Here is a 24,873-nt window from a genome sequence, read left to right on the forward strand (position 1 = left end):
ACTAATAAAAGTCGAGTTGCCGTTTGATTATTTAGCAATGGCCAGCAGTTAGGATTAGCTCTGCTTCTCAGGCTCACTTGCAAACAAATAAACATATTTGTTACATGTTGTTTTACAATTAGAAAAGCAATCTTAGGAAAGCAAAGTCAAATCTGATGTTGCCTTACACATAAAAGAATGATTCCAGTCTCTTCCACACAGTGAGGTATACAGTTTATTATGGTATTATTATGGAACAATGGTATTGGATCGGTACTTGTATCAGCCGATACCCAAAGCCCAGGTATCGGTATCAGGACCAAAAAAGTCAGATCAGTGCATCCCTAACCAGTATGAGTTAAAACTGTAAATCATGCAAAGATATTCCAGGAGAGCCCCAGAATATAGATATACACCTGGAAATGTGCACGATACATCCCCTTTAAAATAATCACACTGAAAGCATTGACCTCTCATATCAACTAGGGCTGTCACTTTTTCAAAAAGTCTAGTTCGAGCAAATTTGAACTAACAAGTAACTTGTTTGTATAAATTCATACACAACCCATATACCATGTGTCGGAGAATTTATTGTGATTGTCATAAACATATATATGGCGAGCGATGTCCGTCAGTGGTCAGAGAGTGTCTTACAGTTCTGTATAGTCTTTATATTTTCCTGTGTGGTGTCATATATGTCTTGAGAATGTACTGTGTCAGACAAGGTTGTAGAGTTGACATTGCTCTCCTTGTTTGATGCTGCTGCCTCACTTGTATGGTAAGCTAGCTGGTGAGTCCTCAGATTTGTTGTCATTAGAGTAAGGCAGCTGCTTTTTACAATGTTGGCAGACAGCCTTATATTTGCTGGTAATTTTAGGCTAGTAATTGGGCGCACCCTCTGCTGGATCACAAGGGAAACTACTTCGAACTGTCTGTTACACTTGTATATTGTATATTTTAAATTTCAACAGGTCAAGTACAGTTTGAATATTTAATTTTTCCCCATGTTCGAACTAAAGTTTGGATTTCAAATAAAAAGTGACAGCCCTAACATCAAGTAATTGCTCTTCTCAATTTCAACAAGATGGTAAACACAAGGTCCATTAGTTACTTATCTAAAGAAACTTGACCAACAACTCGGCAATAAAAGGCGTTCCCTGAGACTGTGAGAGTTTGGACTGGAGAAGCAGAGCTGAAGAGCAAAGCAATGACATCATCTTTCACTAATATGAACCTGCTTGCTCTCTCTCTAAATATGTGAGAACACTAAGTCAGTGTTGCTGGCTAGCAAACAGTTTAGTTGATATGATTCCAACACATATACGCACACACATCTAAGTCATATGGTCAGTAATTAAGGCCCTTCTCTCTGGCAACCTTTAGTCCTTTTGTCTGCAAAGCTGACACAGATTGTTGTAAATGTGCTAAGAGACAGCTATGAGATGACATAAGCCTAACACAAAGTAATGCCAGGCACAGGCCTATCTGTTTCAGTAACACTAACTGTTATGACAAGAGGCCTTCTGACTTGGATTGGATTTTGAATTAGCCAGAAAAGGTTTATATAATCTGCATCAGCTGGTTTCTTATTAAAGCCACACAATAACCACTTGTACTATAAAGACATATTACATGACCTTGTTCAACCTCTTTGATTGGAGGCCTACATTTCTATTTGTTCCTGTGTTCAGCTGCCACCACCAATAATTTCCCATTCTCCTGTTCCTCCTAGGAATGCATCCCCTTGGTAAAAGCAGCAAAAAGGTTTCTTGGAATCAAGGTAATCCAAAGAAACACAACTCGGAGCCTTCCATCGACCCCATTCAACCCCCCAAAATCCCCATTCAGAGGGATAATAGGCGAGATAGGAGAGAGAAGTGGGAGAGCAGACACACAAGAGGAGACCTGTCCCGTGATGACATGTTGTTTCTGCTCAGTATTCTGGAGGGAGAGCTACAGGTAGGGTGATTTGCTCACTTTACTCATTCGATCTGTAGCTAAATGTAGCTCACGAGGGACTCACAAGTCACATAAACTGCTCAAGATGAGAGAATATCTAACTGCAGCTACTGTAAGAAATTAAAGCCCATGTTCTGTTGCAATGTTTGTCACACCAGGCCAGAGATGAGGTAATCACGGTGTTAAAATCGGAGAAGACAGATTCAGCTCTACTGGGGGCCCACTATGGTTTCAGCGGATTGGAGAAGGTGCTCCACGCCCTGCAGAGGGACTCCCTACGGGCCCAGCAGGACCACCTGCAGGATGTGTACGAAAAACCTATTGCTGAGGTACCAACAGCCAATAGTAAGATACAAGACACCATATGGAGTGGATAGTCAAATTTAATGAGGTGAATGCATTACTGTCTGACAAAAAAGCATCAATTATTGCTCCATCATTGCACAAATCTGTTATTTTGCACTACATGTGTTGCATCCATTGGATCTCTTTGTCTACAATGATTATGCATCTGTCTGTCTGTCTAAGTTTGTTCGGTGGCTTGTTCAACAAGCTAAGGAGCAAGACGTCTGTTCATGTTTGTAAGTTACATAAGCAGGAGACTTTAACAGGAGAGCTAATGTGGGTTGTTTTTGTGATGTGGCTCTTGTGTTGTAGGAGGCTATCAGGCTCAGTGTGATGTTAGAACACCACGCTACTGCTTTACTATATTGAAATATAGTCCCCATCTATCTTGACGGATAACGGAACGGTATTTCATCAAATGAATGCAAAACTAGGGGGAGCCATAATGAAACCAAAGAATTTTGTTTTTTTCCCCAGAGGAGAACGCAGGACAAATGATTTACAGAGCAGAAATGCATGCTGTAGTAGACAAAAATGCAATTTCATTTCAGTTGGTCTTTAACTATTTTTTCACTAAAATAAAAAAATGGGGTCGTAGGTTTGCTAGTTGAGCGCTATACTCACTCACCAGTGTGTTAAAAAAAAAAAAAAAAAAAAAAAAAAAAAGCATACAGGGTCAATTACTATTAAATCCCACGGCTGGTGTTGGAATATCTAAATAATTAATGAAGGTATTCACACTGACTGATGGCTTCATTTTGCTAGGTCTGTGTTATTGGAGTCAATGACATTTGCTAAGAATTATAGATATTGTCTGCAGCAACCTACACAACACAGAAATTTGAGTCTGCATCAGGCTTTTACAGCGATCAGACCTTCACTTGCCACACACAGTATATACACACACTTTATAGTCCCTCCTTCCTTACTCCTTACAACCCTTACACAAGTGAAGGTACACTGACATCTTCCTGTCCATTGCCCTCTGTGTTGTTTCCCTTTTCTTTGCAGCTGAATAATTTGATGGAGGCACAGAAGTGGTCATCTACACGGATGCTGGAGCAGTTTCTTGATGTGTCACGCTCTCACAGTGATGCCCTGCACAGGCTAGAGGAGCAAGAGAGGAGGCATAGAGCTTTTATCCACAAGAGTAACTGCCTTACCACTCTACTGGAGGAGGACAGAGAGAGGTTGGTGAACCATACCATAGAGGTTTATATGAATACCTGAGAATGATATTTCATAGCTCCCACTAAATTGACAGCCCTGCATTGAAGCTGGAATTGTAGAAATATCCACCCGTGCCTTTCAGAGTCCCTCCTGTTGTAAAAGAGATGAGGATTTACAGCTAGTGTAGAAGAGGCAAAGGGATTAAAGTATTTCAGCACACTGGAACAAGCCAGATCTGAGCTCTGTGATGTACACTTGTGCAGGCTTAGGTTCTTTTAGTCTATGTTGGTCTGTAATGCTCTTCATGGATGAGTGAGAGAGCAAAGGCACCGTTGGCTGCTGCATTTCTACCAGACAGTGTATGTGACCTCAAGACTGTACTTAGAGTTACTCCACTCAGACACAGCCCATTACATCCTGGACTTGGTTTGGACCTTGTGGCCAACCTGGCTCTGTTCACTCTCCCTAGTAAACACAAAAACATGCACTCACATGCAATTATATGTACAATCGAAATTGGCATCCTTCTGCCCCAATTTAACAATACCACACAGCACAGGATAAAGCCTTCTTCTAAACTAAGTAAATGTGCTGAGGGTTTGCTGGTGGGTATACAGATTCCTTTCCCAAATAGAGAGCACATTCAGATGTCTAACATGAAGGTGGTTACTGGTTCTCCTATGCAATTTGAGGCCCACGACAGGGCTATTCTGTTGAAGTCCCTGGTCGTCTCGGCTCATGTAACACCAGAGTCCACTCTGTAATCTAGCTGTGTAGAGACTGGACTTGCACTGGGCTTGCAGCCTTGGGAGGAGACTAGTTGTCTACATCTGTGTGCCAAAGTGCAAACACTTTACTGATCCACCACAGGCACACATGCAATTAAAGACCAAAAATAGTCATCCCAGTAGAGTGATTAAGTTTACTAGAATTCTGTCTATTCAAATACGATGTGGAAACCCTAAACATGCACACATAAAGGCTTTGTGGTTCATCTTGGTCTAATGATGATTAATACATGAGTAGACAGCATGTCTGTGGTGCGGTGTGAACACTGTGCGGCTCATACATTCCTGACTTCTTGAATACAAAGGATTTTCATCACCCTGCCTACCCTCCTCTATGAGTTCCCCTTAAGAACAAACGTCTAAAACATCACACTTCAGCATCTCACATAAACTGAAGCATTGGCTGAACAAATTATGAAACTGTGACAGTGTTTTAATGTCAGATTGACCAAAGTATCTTCATGTCACAACTTAACCCTTTCCTTATCTTCCCTTTGGTGGCCTCTTGTCCACAGCTGACATGATTAGTTAATCAATCAGTTAGTTGAACCGTGGAAAACTAATCTGCAAATATTTTGAGCATTTCTTTGTCTTACGTGGTGAAAATCTGTGAATCTTTATTGTTTTGGACTGCTGGTCGGACAAAATGTGAAGTCACTAGGGATGGAGGAAAAATATCAATTCTTAGATGCATTGCGATGCGGACGTGGACGATTCTGCATTGATTCACAAATGTCAAAAAGCAATTTTCTAAATGTTAGTTAATAACATGATGCTGATATAATGAAAAACGCAGAACTACACTACAGTGCGCACACACTAGAGTTATCTTGCAGTTCATCTTAAAAAAAGGTAGCGGTTGCAAGTGTTTTTTGATTTAATGAATAAATAATTACCTTTGCGAGATGGATGTGAAGTATATTGTGAACTTTATATGCTGTCATCAGAGTTAGCATTATGTTTACATTACGTTAGCAGAGCAGCAAACTCCAGCAGTAACAAATGAGACCGGCTGACCAACACACACTGCAACGTTAAACTATTTAAACCAACTCTGAGGTGAAGAAAATAACTTGGTGCTCAGTCTGTTTCACCTCAAAAGCCCTGCACTGGCTCAGCGAGTTGGACAGCGATGGCTTTCCCCAGAACTAATGGCGCAGCAGAGAGGCTGCTCTCCATTGCTGGAGACATGACGTTAATAACACAGCGGAGCACTCCTCTTCAGTTTGTTATTCTCATGCAGGCAGGAGACTGTAAGATGCTTTCAAATTAATTAATTAGTTAATTAAGTTAACTTTTCAAAATAGAAAGGCTGTGGACCATTTATCTTAACTGCCAGTTATGTTTTATATTGTATTTCAGTGGACTAAGTACTAAGACTGAAAATAGCGCCCCTTTTTCTATTCATTCAATCAAGAATTGATTCAGAATCGAATCAGACACCAAAGAATTAGAATTGAATTGTGTCATCAGATTTCCAAAGATTCCCACCCCTAGATGTCACCTCTGGCTTTAGATGGGCGTTTTCACCATTTTACAGACCAAACAATTAATCAGGAAAATAATCAGCAGAATAATTTATAGTGAAAATAATTAGTTGCAACACTATTCTTGTCCATTAAAACCCATTAAATGACCTAATCCTCATTGCACATTGCAATCAATCTGCACAGCATTGTTTTCTTGCCTGTATTTATATCTGCTCTTAGGTACACTTGAAAAACAGTTTATATTCCCTTTCTTTGTGTTCCCAACTGCACACCAGCGTCTTTGAGCTTGGCACAAATAAGTTTGAGCTGAGTCAATGCTTGAATTTATCCACAGGGTAAACAATACAAGGCACATGGCGATACGCCTGTCCCTTTCATCTCTCTCTCCATCCTGCCCTTCTTACATCTTGCTCTGCAGTAGCCTAAATATTTAACTGAAAGAATTTCCACTCCTGCTCCAAATCCTCTTCAGCTATCTTTCAATCTCCCTCCCAGTTTCTTTTCAAAGCATATGCTCTGAGCCAAGAGAGCTACTCAGTCTGGCTTAAAATCAGCACCCCTCTGTCTTTTTCATTTCCCTTAAAAAGTAGCTCCTCAAGGTGCCATGTGCAAAGCAGATGACCTATTTTAGCTGTGAACTATACAGTAAATTCCAGTCACGGCATATAATCACTATGCCATACTATGATCCCCATTGCGTGTCAAAGGATGATTACATCTGCACATCACAATGCAGCGATCTGGTTGTTCCAACCTCAGCTATCAGAACATGCTCTAAGCCTGTGCATGTTTCCGATGGTCTGTCACAAGGCTGACAGCATCTCAGCATTAACCGCACACACATGTTCAACACTCAAAAGACGTCCATGCTCTACTCTGCCTACTTGGGTTCTGAATCACAAACACTTCACATACGCAACCCTACAGCTGCAAACCACTTTTAAAATGTTTTCACTCCCAATACGGTATCAATAAGTGCTACACATGTAGGAAAGGAATGCAGATGATCTAAAATAAGAAGTCAATGAGAAAAAGCTCTCCAGCTTGGTTAAACGTGGCAGAGGATAGGGATGGCTTCAGATTGCAGGGGCCATTTTGGATCCGGTTCCTGGACGGCAAAGTCCCGGATTTGTTTAGGTCCAATACTAGCGAATCTCCAACTGAACCTTTTATATTTAGCAAAGAGCAACAGAAAGAATATTGGTAGCGAATTTCACATTTTGAGCTGTCCATTGCTGTATCTTGTTAAAATAGCAGACATTTTTACCATCACTGGCAGATAAGTTCAGTAGTAGCTAATAAACGTTAATTCCAAAAAGGCTAAAATAAAAAGTTTGATTGTTCTCTGTTTGTCAAAGGCAGAAGTTCAAAAAACTCAATCTTGTAAAATTATACCCCTGGATGAAAATAGGAGTTATGGCAACAGAGAAGAGAGTACTCCTCTTACATAAGGGGAATATTACATATCGGCGAAGTTTGAGGTTTTTCTTGGAAATGCCTTTGAGGGATCGGCTCATGCTTGTAATTGAGGACAAGCAATGCAGATGCCAGCTCCTCCTCAATGGGAAAAAGGACCTGGTTGACTCTGGTTTGGGAGTTGGTCTGTGGATAGGAATGGCAAGGAATGTGAAGGATTGCTTTCTCACATTCCACAACAAGAGAAATATCTCATCTTAAGGAGTGCTTTTCTTACAAAAGAGTGTTTATGGGGAAAGCAGAATAATCAAGCAGGTTAATTATTATCCATACTAAGGCTGGGCGGTATGGACCAAAAATCATATCTTAGTATTTTTAGGCTAAATGGCGATACACCATATATATATATATATATATATATATATATATATATATATATAAATTTCTACGAAGTGGTCTAAATGTGTAGTTGTAAGTCAAAGCCACATGTGAGATGTTACAAGCACTTTTATTAAAACAGGCTGTGATCAAAATGAAATGCAAAGACAGGGTTTGAAATTAAACAGCTGCACAATATATCAACATGTAAATGAAAAATTATATAAATAGCTTAGGCTATATTAAATAAAAATAGGCCTATCTCTGAGAATGCTCCTTCAGTTGTTTTCAACAACAATAACAAACTGATTAAAATAAAGTACAATTACAGGTTTTCCTCTCCTGCTTAACAAAATATGCAATTGTGCAAATAATAATAAAAATGTAAATGGGACAAAAACAACAGGTCTACTCGCTCTGACAAAGTAGTTAAGTTTTTTTTTACTGAGGGAGACAGTTCTTTACCAGGCAAAGTATTTCCTCCTTTGTACCCATGTACATCTCCCATCTCCTATCGCCTATCAACAGCCTCAGGCTTCAGGGATGCCCTGTGACAGGTTACAATGTTACCACTGCAACTAAAGACCCTTTTGGAAGGAGAACTGGTTGCTGGTAAACAAAGATACTTCCTTGCCAGGTGGCTCAGTGCTGGAAAGACAATGTTATGTTCCTTCCACCGTTTGAGAGGATCTGTAACACTCTCTACACTCACTGACTGCAAGTAGCTTGAAAGTTAATTTTCAATTGCCTCCCTTTGTGTTAATGCAGTGCTGGTGGCTGTGCTCTACTTGAAGAAGCTTTCCAGTGACTTCCTCTTAGCTGTTGGTGGCACTGCTGCTTCTTGGTCTGCAGGCTTGGGCACAGCGGGCACAGCTGGGTCAGGCTGACAGCTGCCCAGATCAGCCAGCAGAGCCTCCGCCTCCAAGAGAGCTTTGTGTTTTACTGTATCAACCTTTTCACTTGGGATGCATCTGGTCCTGAACCATGGATCCACAAGTGAGGCAATGTCCATCTTGTCACTAGTGGCTGGGTTGGCATACATGGCACTGGGGTAATCCACAGTGCAGGTCTTGATTGATTTGCACAGCAGGCTATCACCCTCTTCATGTGCCAGGAGACTTGTGTTGAAATGGTGTAGCACAGGTCTGACATATGAGAGGGTGACATATTCCTCATCTGACAGAGCATTGGTGGCGTCCTAAAGGGGTTTCAGAGCCTTGTGGACCTCTATGTCCTGCCATGTAGGGACAAGATGCCTGGACTTTTTTCAGTGGACAGGACTTTTGTGAGTGCTACTTCCTGCTCCAGGACCCTCTCGATCATTTGCTGCCTTGATCCTCAGCATGTGGTTGACTCTGTGATGAGCTGGTGAGCCAGCAGACCCGGCTGAATCTGGACTTCAGCCAGATCTCTTCTTTTCCTCCAGCTGTAGGAGAAGCTCCTGACAATTCTCTTACACTGAGAAATGGCCCGGGTGATGCAGTTGTCATCCATGCCATGTCCTGTTATACAAAATTGAAAAATATATTTAAAATCTTTTTCATTTTCTTTTATGTTTTCATTTTAAGACACAGATCACTTGTGTTTAATAGGGATGTGCATGATTAAATGACTACAAGTTTAAACATTGCTGCACCTGCTAGTCGAAAACACAACCGCGACTAATTGATTAGTTGAAGATTATGTGCGATTTTATTCGACCAAGATTTTCTTTGGTTGACTACAGCCCTAGAAAACACTATTCTGTTAAACTATTTTGGTAAAATCACCAGTCACTTGTGAAAAAAGCTGTATATTTAGATTTGTGCAATCTCAAACGCTGCTGCACTTGAACGTATCCCTAGCTCCTCTCAGCTGGCTCTCATTCACTGTGACAAGCCTAAGTCTATGACTATGGTACACACGCCTTCTGATAGCTAGTGTTGATGTTAGCAACTGCTTACTGCTAGTACTACTCAACATCTGAGACGCCATTTGGAAAATATTTGGAGTTTTAACCTACATGCCACGATTCAGCAGAGGTAAGCTACACTGTCGTCTGTAGATTTTGCAGAGCAGGTATCAGTCCATAAGGATCCATGTTTTGACTAGCGTTAGCTCAATAGTGGAGCCTGTCCAGCTGTAATGTTAAAGTCTAATGAGTTGGGATCATCTGCAGCTGAGAACAGCCATGCACTGTTCACACTGGAAAATGATGATACTACTGAAGGAAACCATTTCAAGTATCTTCGATGATATGTCTGCACTGCGAGTTTATGGAAATAACTATCAATTTCAGTAGCGACAGCTGTACTGTATTAACTGATGCTTCTCCATTTAGCCTTAACATTTCAAATAGATGTTTTTTATGGTTATTAGACATACTACTGTAAGTGGTACTTACTGCAAACTATCTTTTTGCTGAGCATAGGCCTGGCATCTATTTTTTTATTCCATAAACATTGTACTCACCGATGGCCAGATGAAGTTGGTGACCAAAGTGCTGCATTCTCAGACCATTCTTCAGTTGGACCGCTTTGACAACGTTGCTCCCTTTGTCTTTTGTTATAGCAACCAGTCCATTTTCATCAAGTTTCCAGTTTGTCAGGGCATCCTGCAGTGCTTCAGCTATATGCTCTCAGGTGTGATCTTGGGGAAAAATAGCTGGTTTGGAGACATGCAGTTTTCATCTCCCAGTCTTTGATGAAATGTACTGTCCAGCTCATATATGGCTTGCACGTCCTGCTTGACCACATATCAGTCGTCAATGTGAAATGAGTCACTTTTGCGAGTCGGTTGGTAAGGTTCTGTCTGACCTCAGTGTACATTTTTGGCAGTGCTTCTCTTGCAAAGCAGTTGCGACTGGGCAACTGGTATCTTGGGTCAATGGTTTATAGTAGCTTTTTAAAGCCTTCTTGTTCCACTGTTGCAACAGGGCCCATATCTTTAGCAATGTGGTAGGCCACCACCTTAGTTATATCGCGTCACTCGGCACTTTTCTTTTTATAAGTCACACCACTGGTAAATGAAGCTTGCAACGCACTTTGTTTAGGGGCAGAAGTTTAACACACTCTGTGTACTGCAGTTTATGGTGCTGTTGTAAATGTTGGAAGAGATTTGAATGCTTCCACTTTTGGATGCAGCTTCTTTATGGCATTTTCTACAGATGACATGGTGCTCATCTGATCTTTTAAATTCAAACCATCTCCAGATAACTGAACCATTGTTTTTCTTTTTACAAACCAGGTCTCCAGATCTCCCTCCATGTTGCAGGAGAACTTGTGAGTGAGTGGGGCCGGGTTTGCGCACAGAGGGAGAGTGAGAGCGGGGGTGCACGGAGATTGTGAGAGAGGACAGATGCAAACACTGGCACAGCTTTACGGAAGAAACGGGTTATGAATTTTAACACGACATCAAACTATATCAATATAAACGGTATTGTCTCATCCAATATCTCACTTGAATATATAGATATACCATAAAAATTTGATATACCGCCCAGCCGTAATCCATACGCTCCTCTGATCTGTAGCTTACTCCTGAAGTTCACAGCTGATATTTGCTGTTGAAGTGTTTGATGTCTAGCATGGCCTTCCCTAATTATACCTTTGCTATGAATAAGAACTAAGTGCATTCAACATCAAATAATTGAAATTACAAACAAAAAGCAAGTCCAGATGAAATGTTGTTTAGCCACAGCAATCTCTGACTTTGAAACAGGCAGCTAAGACACAGAATACAGGCCTTACATGATTAACCCACATAACTGGCGTAGTCTCTATAAATCAAGGCTGCACAGTCTCTGATGGGAGGAATTCACAAGTTATACTACAACAAAGTTGAATTGGGATAAATACTGTGGACAGACTCTCTACTTTTGACTACATTGTTGGCTTAAAAACAACAGACTGATATCCAAAGTGCTCTGAAATAAAAATACTTGTGTCAAACTTAGAGCTGATGTGGCGATGTGATAAGATCCGACAGATGACGTGACTATATGTTTAAAATGGTACCCTCCTATAAAACGTGCTGATGCATCTCAGAGCTGCTAAATCTGGAGCTGACAGAAACTTTCAATAATCATACAGACATTGTTACCACATTTGCTTGGATATATAAACTACGTGATTTCTTGTTTCTGTCTCTAATATGTCTGAATGATTTTATTAGGTGAGCCTATCTCTCAGCATAAAGAAGTCCACAGCAAATAACATGGTCTATCTTTTCTGCTGCACAAAATCATTCAGCATTCAGCGCTATTCATTGTACAATATGAAATACATTTCTTTAAAAGATATGAACAATCTGCACAGATATTCATGCTTGGTGTGAAAAGGCTTTTGAAAGCAAATGTCTAAATAGTTGAAATGTGTCGTTCAGGCTGTTTTGCAAATACTTGTGTGATGACAAACAGTCATGGGGGAAACATTTCTAATCTAATTGGAGACGAGATGGATTTGCTTGACAAAAAATCCCCCACAAGAGATATGTTTCCCAATGAAAGCTGGAAGTAGAAGCCATAATGCATGTAATCACTCCTTGAGGGGGAACATGCGTCACATACAGAGTTATATGTTTGTTTCTCTCCTGCAGCACTGGTAGTACAATGATCTAGCAAGCCAAAATATTTCATTTCTTTTTCCATTATTATTTGTCGTTCTTGTTGTGACTCATGAGACATGCAGGGAAACCGATGAAAGTATTATCAGTCATCCCTCGCTGCCCCACTGGGCACATACTGTAGATTTGACTTGAGTGAAAATACAGATGAACACAGAGGAAACTGATGATGCCAAGAGAAAGGAAAAACATGCAATCCTAAAAGAAAATTTGCAATTCATACCTTAAACCAAGAAAGTAAGAAAAGGAACAAAATGACAGAAAGAAAAGGAGATATAAAAGGGGTGTGGGGAAAGAAGAAAGAGAGACATATGGATGTAATTGTGGGCCGATGAACTGATGATGTCATCTCACAGTCAGGTTATCAGGCCCCAGGCAAAGCAGCTACAACACACAAAACATGTCTCTTCTTAAAACATATGTGAACACCACACACACACACACACACAACATATAACACATGCATGCCTCTAGATGAGCTAGAGCTCCTAGGACATGCCAAGTTAGGCTTCGTACATGGTTAACATGTTTGTGCGGCTAATCCTGCAAACTGAGAGTCTATCTACTTTGAATTGTGATTGAAGCTTTAGCTTTCTTCGAGCACACACAAACACATTCTGTCCTTCCCATTAGCCTCTTTGGCATGGCTACACAATGACCTCATCTGGAATGGGCTGCACTCCAGTAAAAACACACACACACACACACACACACACACACATACATACACACACACACACACACACACAGCAGTAGAGCCTGTTACAGTCCCATATAAGGACTAGCTGATGATGTAATGGGCGCCACTGACTGCGAGTGAGACTCAGTGAGCAGAGCACTTCTCATAATGTTTGGTTTTCCGGATGGAATGTCCACATCACTGGGATCTCCGGGAACGGGAGAGGTGAAAGAGTAGAGACTATTTATTCTCTGAGGATTTTAAAAGGGCAAGGGCTAACAGCACAGCACAGGTAAGAACAATCACAAGACTTGTGAACAGCAGAATGATACAAATGTGCATTTAGAAACGTGTGTCGTTTCAAAACTTGCTTTGTAACTGCAAGATGAGCTGATACAAACCAACTGTTGGACAATTCTGCATAGATTAAACAGTCTTACAATGCTAAGTTAAGACCAAATAACCAAAGTGCAGTTCAAAAGGAATCTAAATTGTATATCAACAGAAACAAATTTAAGTCTCACTCTGAAACTTTTACACTGAAAACCTGTAGCATTAAATTTTTAATATCTTAATTGATCATAGTTTGCAATTATCTGCTTTTTATAGGAGCATTATTGACAAGACAATACTCACAATTTTATGTGGGACCATATAAAAACCAAAAATGAAGTTAGGTTATTTATTTGAGCAATATAACCAACCTTTCCATTCAGAACAATAGATCTTTGCTAATTTAAGCCACTCACCCATACACATTATTGCTGTAGGTGAAATGTATCTCACTAGTAAAAGTATCACTTAAAAAGCTGCAACATAATGTGCAGTCTCATATTTTGCAGTTAACATTAGCTGTCCTACAATCTTTTCCTTTTTTTTCCTGTGTGTTAAACTTGGACACACAGGAAAACATGCATCTAAACTTGGATTAATATGATGTGAAATAGCATGATATGTAGACTAAGCTGACGGCACTCTGGAAACCTCCAGTATGCAACACTTGTAGCAGACGGTCCACAAACTCATATAAGACAACTGATTGGACTTGAAATGGACTGCTGACAGATGACTTGTGTGCCTCACTTGCAATAACTCAACACAAAAATGTACAGTGTGTATTAGTATTAATTTTGTCAGTTATGTTTTTTTTTAAATTTAGTCTTAGTCCTTAGTCCTGTGTCAAATGTCCTTTGTAGTTTTTATCATATTTAGTCAACCTCATCCTGTTTTTTTGTTGTTTTTTTTAAGTCAAGTTTTAGTTGACGTGTGGGCATTTTAGTCTTATCTTAGTCAAAGAAAACCAAAACTATTTTAGTACAATTTTATTTAATGAAAACTGTTGACATTTTAGTCTTTTTTAGCACTGATAAAAGTTAGCCAACTTGTTAATTGATATGTTTTGGTGCTACATTTGCAGACCACATGCTGTAAAAGCTTATTTTAGTGCTTTGAGAATTATACACAAACTAGCTACCTAAAAACATACACTAAAAACGGTCCGCATAACATGGCTTTAAGCAAAAGGTTAGCCAGCTAAGCTGGCTGGGCTTCTACTTTTTCTCAATAGAAAAGTATATCCGAAAGCCATTTAAGGTTAGCATTGTCCCGTTTTTGAGAGATGCTAGCCCATCTAATGTTGTCTATACCAGAGATTAATTAAGAGGTTCCTCTACCCTTGAGTACCCACAACACCGCATCCAATCACCCTCAGGACTCAATTCTACGTCAGCTTTTATGCTCATTTTCAGCTCCTTCACAACAATTTTCTAGCCTAGCTTAATGAGTTTGGTTTGGCTATCAAACACAGACTACATAATGTAACACCAACCTTACTAGTTGGCTTAATATAGCTTGAAAAAAAATTACCACTGAGATGTTAACCCACCTCAATTTCTTTGTGGGGAGCCTTAATGTGTCTCTTCAGGTTTGTGGCATTCTTACAAGCTATTTTATGGCCTCATTGCTTCCCTTCTGATAAAGCAAACAGATACAGACACAAACTTCTGATACAGACAACTAAGAAAGTCAGGGAAGGTCTCATTTTTTTTTATAGTTACGTTACAATCCATTCACTCATTGGCCATAAAAAACAATTAATATATGTAAATTGCTTCACAATTACACATACAACCTTTAACGTTAACTTGCTTTCTGTAAAATAGCTGATGTACTCCTCACTGTGCTAATTGTAGTGTTGTCCTCATATGGTTCGTGCAGCACAGAAAATGGAACTACTGCACGCCACCCAATGAACATGATATTTGGATTGTAATTTAGAAAAAAAACAGTCTATAATATTTGTCTCCTCTTTTTTGTCAACAAAAGTAAAGAGAGATTTTGGTGAACATTTTATTTGTTAAACTACATTTTAGTCTTTTTTTCGTCAATAATATTGCATGTTGATATAGACACAGTTAGTGTTTAATGACACCGATGCCATCTCTTCATCATCTCGTCTTAGTAATGGAAAAAAAGGTCATTGATGAACATATTTAGTCATAGTTTTCAGTAACGGTCTGAACACTAGTTTGTACGAAATGCATTTGTACATTGCTGGTACACATCTGGGGAAATGTGAGGACTGACAGCACTTGGTAAATGTAGCCAGTCTGTAATTACTTATGGAACAAGGGGGAATTCCTGCCTTTCCTAGCTGGAAATGGGGTAGTGTTCGAGGTGTGTTCAAGGTACACAGAAGGAGGGTGATTGGATGCGGTGTTGTGGGTACTCAAGGGTAGAGGAACCTCTTAATTAATCAACACTCCCTGCCAAGGGACCATCTGCTGTGCTAGTCAAAACATCCTACAAAAAGCATGCTGCCTAGGGAGAAGTGCAAAACAATATAGTTGGAAATACAGGCATATCTACATGTCTTAGAGTTTTTACAAATGAGATATCTATAGACGCACATACACATACGCTCAGAGGCAAAAGAGACGAATGTTACAAGTTTCCACACAAGTCTGAGAAGTGAGGAAATAGTGATTCAAATTCTTCTGAAAAATAAAATAAATGTTTATGCAGGAAATACACAACTTAGGAAATGATTTGGTTTAACAGTTGTGGCCAAGATGTTAAGTATAAACACTACTAAATTTTCTTGATGGCTGAAATAAGAGTCAATTACACAATAAACCCATGCAATGCCATATTTCTCTCTACAGGCTGAAGCTCCTGATTGTAAAGGAGAGAGAATACCAGGAGATAAAGGAGAAGAAAAGTGAAAGAGAAGTATCAACTCTAAAAGAGGAGCTGACCAAGCTGAAGGCTTTTGCACTGCTGGTTGTGAAGGAACAACAGTGTCTGAGCGAACTGCTGGAGGAACAGAGACGTTGTGTCAAAGAACTGACTGCCATCGCTGACCACATCAAGCAGGAGGTCAGCGCTGCTTACCCCAGTGCAAAAGAAGAGGAGGGGCTGAAATCACTGCATCTGGAAGTGGAGCAACACAACCAAGTTAACATCTTCTACCAAACCCAGCACACCATGACAGCTAAACTAGTTGATGACGGTATTCAGAATCAACAGCTCAGACAGCAGCTGGTGTTCCTTGGCCATCGGTTTGATGATCTGGATGGGACTAGGGGTGTCCTGAGGAGGGCAGACAAGGAACTTCGAGAGCTCAATGAGCGAGAAATGGGGACCCCAAGCTTGCTATCAGAGGTGGAGGTACTGAGGAGGAGGGTGGTGGAAATGGAGGGGAAAGACGAGGAGCTGATTCGCATCAGAGACCAGTGTCGAGAACTGGACCGCAGACTAGTGAGGGAGACCAAACACTGCTGTAGCCTAAAGGTTGAGGTGGATAAGCTCAGTGGTAGAATCAGTGAATTGGACAGGATAGAGGAGGCTTTAGGTAAGAGCAAACAAGACTGTAGTATTCTGAAGAGCAGCTTGGAAAAAGAGAGAGATGTTAGCAAGATGCTGTCTGGTGAGCTAGACACTCTGAAGGTCAGGGTGAGAGAGCTAGAGGCTGTTGAAAGCCAACTGGAGAAGAGTGAAGCAGTGATTAGACAAGACCTGGCCAAGCTCAGGTCGCTGACTGTAGCATTGGTGGACGAAAGAAAGACCATGGCCGAGAGGCTCCGGCAAGCTGAGGAAAAACTCAGCAGGAGGGAGGGAAAAACACATGAGCAAAGCAATTTGGCAACAATGACAGAAAGACTGAGAGATGAGAGGCAGCAGGTGCTGAGGTGTAAGGCAGAGTTAGAAGAAAGGATTATGGGCATATCAAAAGAAAAGGATGAGCTCCAAGCCAGGCTTACAACAGAGGAGGAGAGGAATGGGGAGCTACAGAGTAAAATAACCATTATGAAGAAACGGTTACAGGTCCTGGAAAACAAGAAAGAAAAAGAGGAGAAGTACATGTACAGCTCAATCCCCAACCTCACTAACCATCACTGCCAAACAGACAACAAAGTCAAAGAACTGACCCAGGAACTAGATAGGCTGCAAAAAAGACTCCAGGACAAGGAGGTGTTGGAGAGAGAATTGATGAAGGTGGAGGAGGACTTTAAGTCGCTGCAAAGGAGGTTCAAGGATGAACAGAGGAGGTCCAAGGCTCTAACAGAGGAGCTAGAGGTGGCTAAAAGGGAGCTTTCTGGGTATCAGCAGGCAGAGAAGCAGGAGGTCAACCAAGAACACCTTCTACTTTGTCGCCTTCAGAGGGAGCAGGTTAAGTCCAGACTGTTAGGCAGAGAAGTAGATACCTTGAAGGAGAAACTCCAGGAGCTGATGGGGACTGAGGAATCCATCTGCAGGGTCCAGACGGATCACTCCACACTGCAGAGCAAGTTGACCCAACAAGAAGCCAGGAACAAAGAGCTGGCCAGAGAGATGAAGGAACTGAGCAGTGAGCTAGACAGGTATAGACAAATCAAGAATTTGACATCTGGTGCCAATAGTCAGCACTATTCAGACCTTTATCAGACCACCAAAGAGGTACAAACTGAGCCAGCAGACAGCCTGCCTCCTGACTATAGCTGCCAAGTTGTTTCAGTAAACAATGAGAAATCAGATGGTGAAAATGATGATGAGGACCCACACCACAATGTAGAAGTCATCAACAGAAGAAGCTCAACTCTTGTCAACAACCTTAACAGCATAAACAGCGCAAATAACAACATAAGCCAATACAGCAGCCATTCAGCCAATGGCGTAAATATGCACCAAACAGTTAATGGAGAGGTGATGATGTTAACACACACACCAGGGCAGCCATTGCACATCAAAGTAACACCGCACCATATACTCAACACAGCCACGCTCGAGATTAGCAGCCCCACTGCAGACACAGCCACATCCTACACCAGCACAGCTGTCATCCCAACAAGCGGAGCCTCACCTAAGCAGAGAATTACAATCATCCAGAATTCAGCTCTGCCTGCAGTTAATGCTAAAACCCCACCTTCAAGTCCTGACCGCACCGTCTCCCCACTTAATGGAACACCCGTCACTCGGATGTTAAGTCCAAATTCATCACGCTCTGCGACACCTGACAACAACAACTCCCCCATTCAGATTGTAACAGTCAGGACCTGTTCTCCAGAGCCAACAGAGGTCACGAGCCAGGCTGTCTTCTGCAAGACGCCAGAGAGGCAGAACAGCTGGCAACGTCAGAAGTCCAACAGCACGGACACAAGTCCCAGTATCATCACCGCAGAGGACAATAAGATCCATATCCATCTGGGGAGCCCATATGTCCAGTCTCTGAATGGCATGACCCACAGCATCCCACAGCCTGTTGGCCCATACTATCTTCGACATGAGCAAAGGACTCAAGTAATCGCTAATGGCTGCCATGTCAAAGGTGTTGGCAAGATTACCAGTAGCATCACTATATCCCCTGCAACTTCTCCAGCCTCACACTCCTCAAATATAACAGTAAGTGGCCTTTGTGATTAGGTGAAAATATACTCTGAACATATGTTCAAAGTCCCATTGCTGGACTAGACAACTAAAACAATACACTTCTTCTAAAGTGAACCCAGAGTTTGTTCTATTAAGTCCTACAAGAGCCTCTGTACAGCCTTCTTGGTCTGGTTAGTGTATCCATAGACTTACTGAATTTAAAAGCCTCTTATCAATTGTATAAATGTGTCTCATGCTTGTGTGAGTACTGAGTGAGACCAACCCAACCAAATGTGTGATGTGTATACATTTCTGTTTCATGTTTTTTTTTGTTGTTGTCATTAAAAGTCATTATGTTGTTTTCATTTATTCACCTTGACTACTTCTGAGAGGGGTTTGATATCAACAGAGCAACAGGTTGCTAGTCAAAGAGTGAAGCAAAGAGTAGATAGAAATTGGCAGTACCCTGGTTAGACAGATGTTTTTTTTCCCCTCCAGGGTCAACTCCACAGTGAACAGTATAAAAACAAACAACCCTGCACCTCCAAACTGTGGACAGATAGATCTGGTACAAATAACATCATGGGTGTTTTCTCTTTGCATGTTATCATATGCGGACATTTTAATTTCTTAATCTTTCGCAATATTTCTAGCATGAAATGAAGGAAGAAAACAGGATTACTGGGAAATAAGGTTTGTGTTTGCTGAGTTTGACTCAAAAGTTAAGTCATCTACTATCTCAGCTACACCAAAATTCTTCATAAATCTGTGTGTGTGTGTGTGTGTGTGTGTGTGTGTGTGTGTGTGTGTGTGTGTGTGTGTGAGTGTATACTGGAAAGTCCAGTTTTCTGACACAATAAAACTTGGAACACCGAGTGGTGGTGAGGTTGTTCAGGTTTTGCGGGAAATGGACTACTTTGCTATTTAAATTCTAGTCATCAGAGTCTTAACACATTTGAAAATGACAACTGATGTGGAGTTAAATCACTTTTCAACTTTTGCATAAACTTATTAACACATTTCCTCTGCTTGTTCTCATTTATGGTAAAAAAAAAAAAAAGAAAAAAAAAAGGGGTAACCCCATTAAGTGAGCAAAGAGAGCAGCAATTGGTAAACAACATCACCAGTCAAACCTACTGATGTATATATAAATGTTACATAATTTTTTGTGGCATCATTTTCAAGTTTAGTTGTAAATGGTTGTGCTGATTCTCTTATTTTATTACATTTTCCTATTTGTTTCCTGTTCCACATGAAAAACAGGATCAGTGGTCTTAGTGTCATTTAAATGATAATCCAATACAAATGGCTGCAAACCTTCAATTGCTCAAACTCCTCTATAAGTAATAATAATAATAGTAATAATAATAATAAAAAAATAAAGTTAAAATTAAGACTATAGAAACATACAAATAATAAGAACATATGCCACAAGTAAAGTTACAAGGCATGCAGGGGAAGGAGATCTAGCTAGAATTTTAAAGGTAAGAAATAAATAGTTGCCAATTATAACAGAAAAAACAATGTAAAAACAAAAATTAGGAGCAGTAGCAAAGGAGTTTATTTAGGAGAAATATTTTGGAGCAATGTGTCCAACTTCCAAAATCACACGAATAACCCTCACACATGAGACAAGGTGATGACTTTTACTAAATCTCTTGAGATTTTGAGAGAGCTTTCTGTAAAAACAAACAAACAAAAAAAAAACAACAACTTTTTAGTAAGAGGAACCATCTGATAATCTTTATCAGGTCAGCCAATTCTAATGACATCAACTTTTTAAAAACACCACTAAGGTGACTTAGTGTGGCAGAAATAAATGGCCTAAGACAAAATTAGCAATTAAATAGCCTTTTCATATACTGAATCTAGTCACCAAAGCTGTAAGGCGATGTGTCATCCAAATTAAAAAAAGCTTGCTGACAGTGTTGGGGAAAACCATAAGGCCTCCTGTGATCGGAGAGGCTGGCAGAGAGCCGACATAGCAGGTATATGATGACAAACATGAAGAAACCTTAACCACCATGAGATCACCAGCTGGTAAGGTGGAAACCAGATGAGGCATTTGATGACAGTTTGAGGCAGACTGCAGTGTGACAGAGGCTCTCATGAGAATCTTTGTCATTAGTGAGAGCATTTAGACACCTCACCATAAAAGTCATGCTGTTTCTAAACGAATCTCCTCTTCATTCTTCAGTAATTCAAAGTAGGGCTGGGCGATATAGCTGAAAAATTTATCAAAATAAAATGTTTAATTTCACTCAATATCAATAATTACTGATCATTTTTAAAGACCTACTTTTATAAAGACCAAGAGAAAAAGGTTTAATTTAACCATTTTATTCTGACTTTAACCCAAAAAACCTGGTGATCCTGCTGTCCTGGTGAGCTGACCTGTCTTTTAAAAAAAAAAAAAAAAAAAAAAAATTCCTCACTGTCTGAGCTCATTTTCTCACTCCACGCTGTTTCTGTTGTTGTGTCACATGTCGATGATGCAACTGAACAACACGACCGTTAAATGATTGGCTGTTTGCATTTCACTCGTAGCACGATCCATTATCAAGGTATATGATAGGCCGTTTACAAGCCAGGGAGGTGGTGAAAGTAGTTAAGTGAAACTATCAAACAATTTTGTTATTGTTATTGATAAAGTGTCTATCGCCGGTACATATCGCTATCATTTTATCGCCCAGGCCTTCTTCAAAGTCAGTCCCACACTCTATCTAACAAATTTCCAACTTTTCTGTCTTGTCAGTTTTCAGTCAGCCTCACAGCCTTTTCTGTCAAGTGCTTCAATGATATAAATGCAAGCAAGGATGAGATGTCAGTCAGGGTAAAGAGGCCAACCTAATACAAGAAACAGACATCTCTAAAAACAAAAAGTACATGTATAAGAAATCTCATGACGGTTTAAGTCTTACATGGCGCAGTAAAACGATACATTCCTTTGGCATGGCGAAACATAACATACCCATCTGTAGCTTGGTCTGGATGCATGTTGCTTTTATTTCATTTCTACAAAAGGGGCCAACCTTAACAAATAAGGATATCCATCACTTCATTAGGTCTGTGTATGTCTTTGTGTCTCCCAATCTATTATAATTTTCTTTATGGCTGGGATACACATGTTGAGCCATACAGTGAGCCACAATCACAGGTTGGCCCTGATACAGAGCTGGACCACAAAAGCCTCAATGGAAAGGCTTTGTGATTGCAGCTGGTTACGCAAACAAGTAATGTCTCTTTCCTATAATCAGATTCCTCTGGGGTCACTGCAGAAGCCTGGTCCAACACGGATCCCCAAGACAAAAGGATACAGCACTAACAGAAGAGGCAACAGAGCTCTCAATATGGGACAAATGAATGGAAAACCTCCTACGGTGTATGCAGGGAAAACACCGACTTGAGAATGACCAACATGCCTGTATCTTCAACATGTTCAGCCCTACACATCGATGTTATAAAGTAATAACTTTCATAATAAAAAAATATGCACAGAAAAAGAATTGTGATTTTTATACAGATGTCTTGATAGTATCAGGAGGCTATTGCAACAAAACATGAACGAGCACTAATTAATGATGAATTCAATAAATGGACTGTACTTGTATAGTGCCTTTCTAGTCTTCCGAGCACTTTTACACTACAAATCACATTCACCCATTCACACATGCATACACTGGATGGGTACAGGGGCTACCATGCAAAGTCCCAACCTGCCCATCAGAGGAAACTAACCATTCACACACAGTCATACACTGATGGCAGAGAATTGAACCGCTGATCTTCCGATTAGTGGACGACCCGCTCTACCTCCTGAGCCATAGCTGCCCTAATAATCTGTAGGTTTGCAAGTAACTATTATTTTCATTATCAATTAATCTGTATCTTTGTCTTTATTTTCTCTATTAATTGATTAGTTGTTTGGTCTATAAATTGTCAGAAAATGGTTAAAAATCACCATTTCCCAAAGCCCAAGGTGACGTCCTCAAATGTCTTGTTTTGTCAACAACAGTGCACAATCCAAAGATATTCAATTTATTGTCATAGAAGACTAAAGAAACCAGAAAATATTCACATTTGAGAAGTTGGAATCAGAGAATTTGGACATTTTTTCTTAAAAAAAACCCAAACAAAAATGATGAATTCATCATCAACATAGTTGGTGATAAATGTAATAGTTGGCAACTAATCGATTAATAGACTAATCATTGCAGCTCTGAGAATATATCATCTGAATTTGCCACACAGAGTGACTCAGTTTCCAAAAATTGACTGTAGCAACTGACAGATTTTCCACATAGTGTTACCAAAAAGCTGTTCTCGTGTATGAAAAGAAAGAAAAGCCAAACATCAACCAAAAAACTGTCAAATTTAATGCTACTGCTTGCACATAGGGGTAAACAGCTCCTAGACCATTTATTTATGTTGTGGGTACTGGTTTTATCTGCACTATAAACAATACCTTATTTTATGTTGACCATACTTTAAACATGAAATGGAGAAGGGAAAACAGAATTACTGCTAGCTGGGTTAGATTCAAAAGTTGACTCATCTCTTCACAACTTTGTGTGTGTGTGTGTGTGACCTAGGACAACGTGTGTGAGTGTGTGTGTGTGTGTGTGTGTGTGTATATAAATGATTGAAAGGAGAGACAGGACGTGTCTGTATGTCTGAATAAGCCAAATAAAAACGATTTACTTTAATGCCTCCTGAAGATACACTCTGGTAGGCAAGGCAACAACACACTGCTGTCTGACTCAATCAGGTCAATAATCCTTAAGAGTACATGACTGCCCTCTATTGGTATACAGAGTGCACTTAAAGCATGTGAGGATTAGCTACAGCTAACTTCCTCTGCTGATTTTATGGATCGGCATAACAGAGAGGTATGATAGATGTAGAGGAGAGCGAACTGTGCCGTTCAAGGGGAAGGTAGTTTGCATGGCAGGCAACGTTAGGATAACATTAACGTTTCTCATATGAGTTGGCTCACACACAGAGACAGACACACACACACACAGACACACGTGTTTGCACATCTATGGGAAGCTGCACAGAACAACTCCAGCAAACAACCCTAACTTTCCCTGTCATGACAAACCAGGGACAAACTGTACACATACGTATCGGTACTTTGTGCTTACACCCGTTACTATGGCGACTGATGTTAACAGTTCACAGAACGTTAACCCCAAAAGTTAACAGCTACTCGCTGGTTAGCTAACGTTAGCTTACAGTTAGCAATAACCAACAGACATTTCTCACGACCAGCAACAACAAGCCAACGTTGAGAGTTACACCGAGACCTCCCAGACCACGAGTCTCAGACACACCAGAATTTAAAGGCGCTAAAGTTAAGAGAGATACCTGAATTAGCCTCGTTTGTCCACCACTCGTCACCTAGGTCGTCTCCCATTTTCCTGAACCTGTAGATGAAACAGTTTGACCAATCCAAATCTACCGCTGAGACAGCGTGCTGGGGGTGTGTTCACAGGCAGCACGTTGAAAACATGCACAGGGGTTTTACATGTCAATGGGACGCCACAGAGCCCCACAAAATGAGACTTTGTTCTATCCACACCGAAATGTTAACACTAAAGAGTGGTGAATAGGTGTTACACTATATAGGCTACAACTTATAAGATCATAGTTTAACTTAATCTTTGATGAGTAACACCGACTGTCAGCAGTGGTGGAAAGTAACTAAGTACATTTACTCAAGTATTGTACTTAAGTATTTCCATTTTATGCGACTTACATCTATTGCTATACATACAATTATTTTTTGCTACATTTATTTGCCACTTATAGTTACTTGTTACTTTTCATATTAAGATTTTACATAAAATAATATATTTTAATATTCCAACTGTAGTTTAAATTGTCTGCTCTTTTCTTTTTAAAAAGTGTTATGCACTTTGAGCTGCATTAGCGTGTGAATGATGCTATACGTGTATGTGTGTGTGTGTGTGTGTGTGTGTGTGTGTGTGTATAGATATATATATGTATTTAATTATTATGAAAACACGAGATACACTTGTATAATATGATGCAGTACTATCACTAGTAATCTACCCAAAGTATCTAAAATTGGCTCCTCATTGATGAATTACAACATTGAAATTATCTTACATGCAATTGTTATTGATAAAAACCAACAAAATAATAATAATAAAGCCAGTTTGCATAATGAGCAATTGAACTTCTGATACTTCAA

General features: G+C 40.2%; 2 protein-coding genes and 1 long non-coding RNA gene across 4 annotated transcripts in view; 1 reads left to right on the forward strand and 2 right to left on the reverse strand.

Moving 5' to 3' along the window:
* cmss1 (cms1 ribosomal small subunit homolog) overlaps positions 1-24,149 on the reverse strand; it is a 37,132-nt gene extending 12,983 nt beyond the window's left edge. Inside the window, exon 1 of one of the 2 annotated variants that reach the window (XM_044364941.1) lies at positions 24,024-24,149. In XM_044364941.1, the coding sequence (XP_044220876.1) occupies positions 24,024-24,072 (49 nt within the window). In that variant the 5' untranslated portion in view covers positions 24,073-24,149. The remainder of the gene's footprint in view (positions 1-24,023) is intronic. The other variant, XM_044364940.1, reaches the window with a different exon arrangement.
* On the forward strand, positions 1,689-22,134 carry LOC122991711 (filamin A-interacting protein 1-like). Its single transcript, XM_044364942.1, has 5 exons — positions 1,689-1,938; positions 2,097-2,267; positions 3,295-3,473; positions 15,971-18,686; positions 21,911-22,134. Exons 1-5 carry the CDS (start codon positions 1,714-1,716, stop codon positions 22,058-22,060), a joined length of 3,441 nt encoding a protein of 1,146 aa, XP_044220877.1. The 5' UTR covers positions 1,689-1,713; the 3' UTR covers positions 22,061-22,134.
* LOC122991712 lies at positions 7,637-13,015 on the reverse strand. The gene is made up of 2 exons (XR_006405894.1): positions 9,977-13,015; positions 7,637-9,027 (listed from the first exon to the last, which is right to left on the reverse strand). It is a non-coding gene; the product is annotated as an uncharacterized LOC122991712 (long non-coding RNA).
* Positions 24,150-24,873: the final 724 nt, after the last annotated feature.

Source organism: Thunnus albacares, chromosome 11 (genome assembly GCF_914725855.1).
Source record: "Thunnus albacares chromosome 11, fThuAlb1.1, whole genome shotgun sequence".
Lineage (NCBI taxonomy): Eukaryota > Metazoa > Chordata > Actinopteri > Scombriformes > Scombridae > Thunnus > Thunnus albacares.

Excerpts from the sequence above, each read along its gene's own strand:
- LOC122991711 (XM_044364942.1), top strand. The coding sequence starts at position 1,714 with ATGCATCCCCTTGGTAAAAGCAGCAAAAAGGTTTCTTGGAATCAAGGT. Across the intron at positions 1,939-2,096 it reads TTCTGGAGGGAGAGCTACAG|GCCAGAGATGAGGTAATCAC; the intron begins GTAGGGTGATTT and ends TTGTCACACCAG. Across the intron at positions 2,268-3,294 it reads ACGAAAAACCTATTGCTGAG|CTGAATAATTTGATGGAGGC; the intron begins GTACCAACAGCC and ends TTTTCTTTGCAG.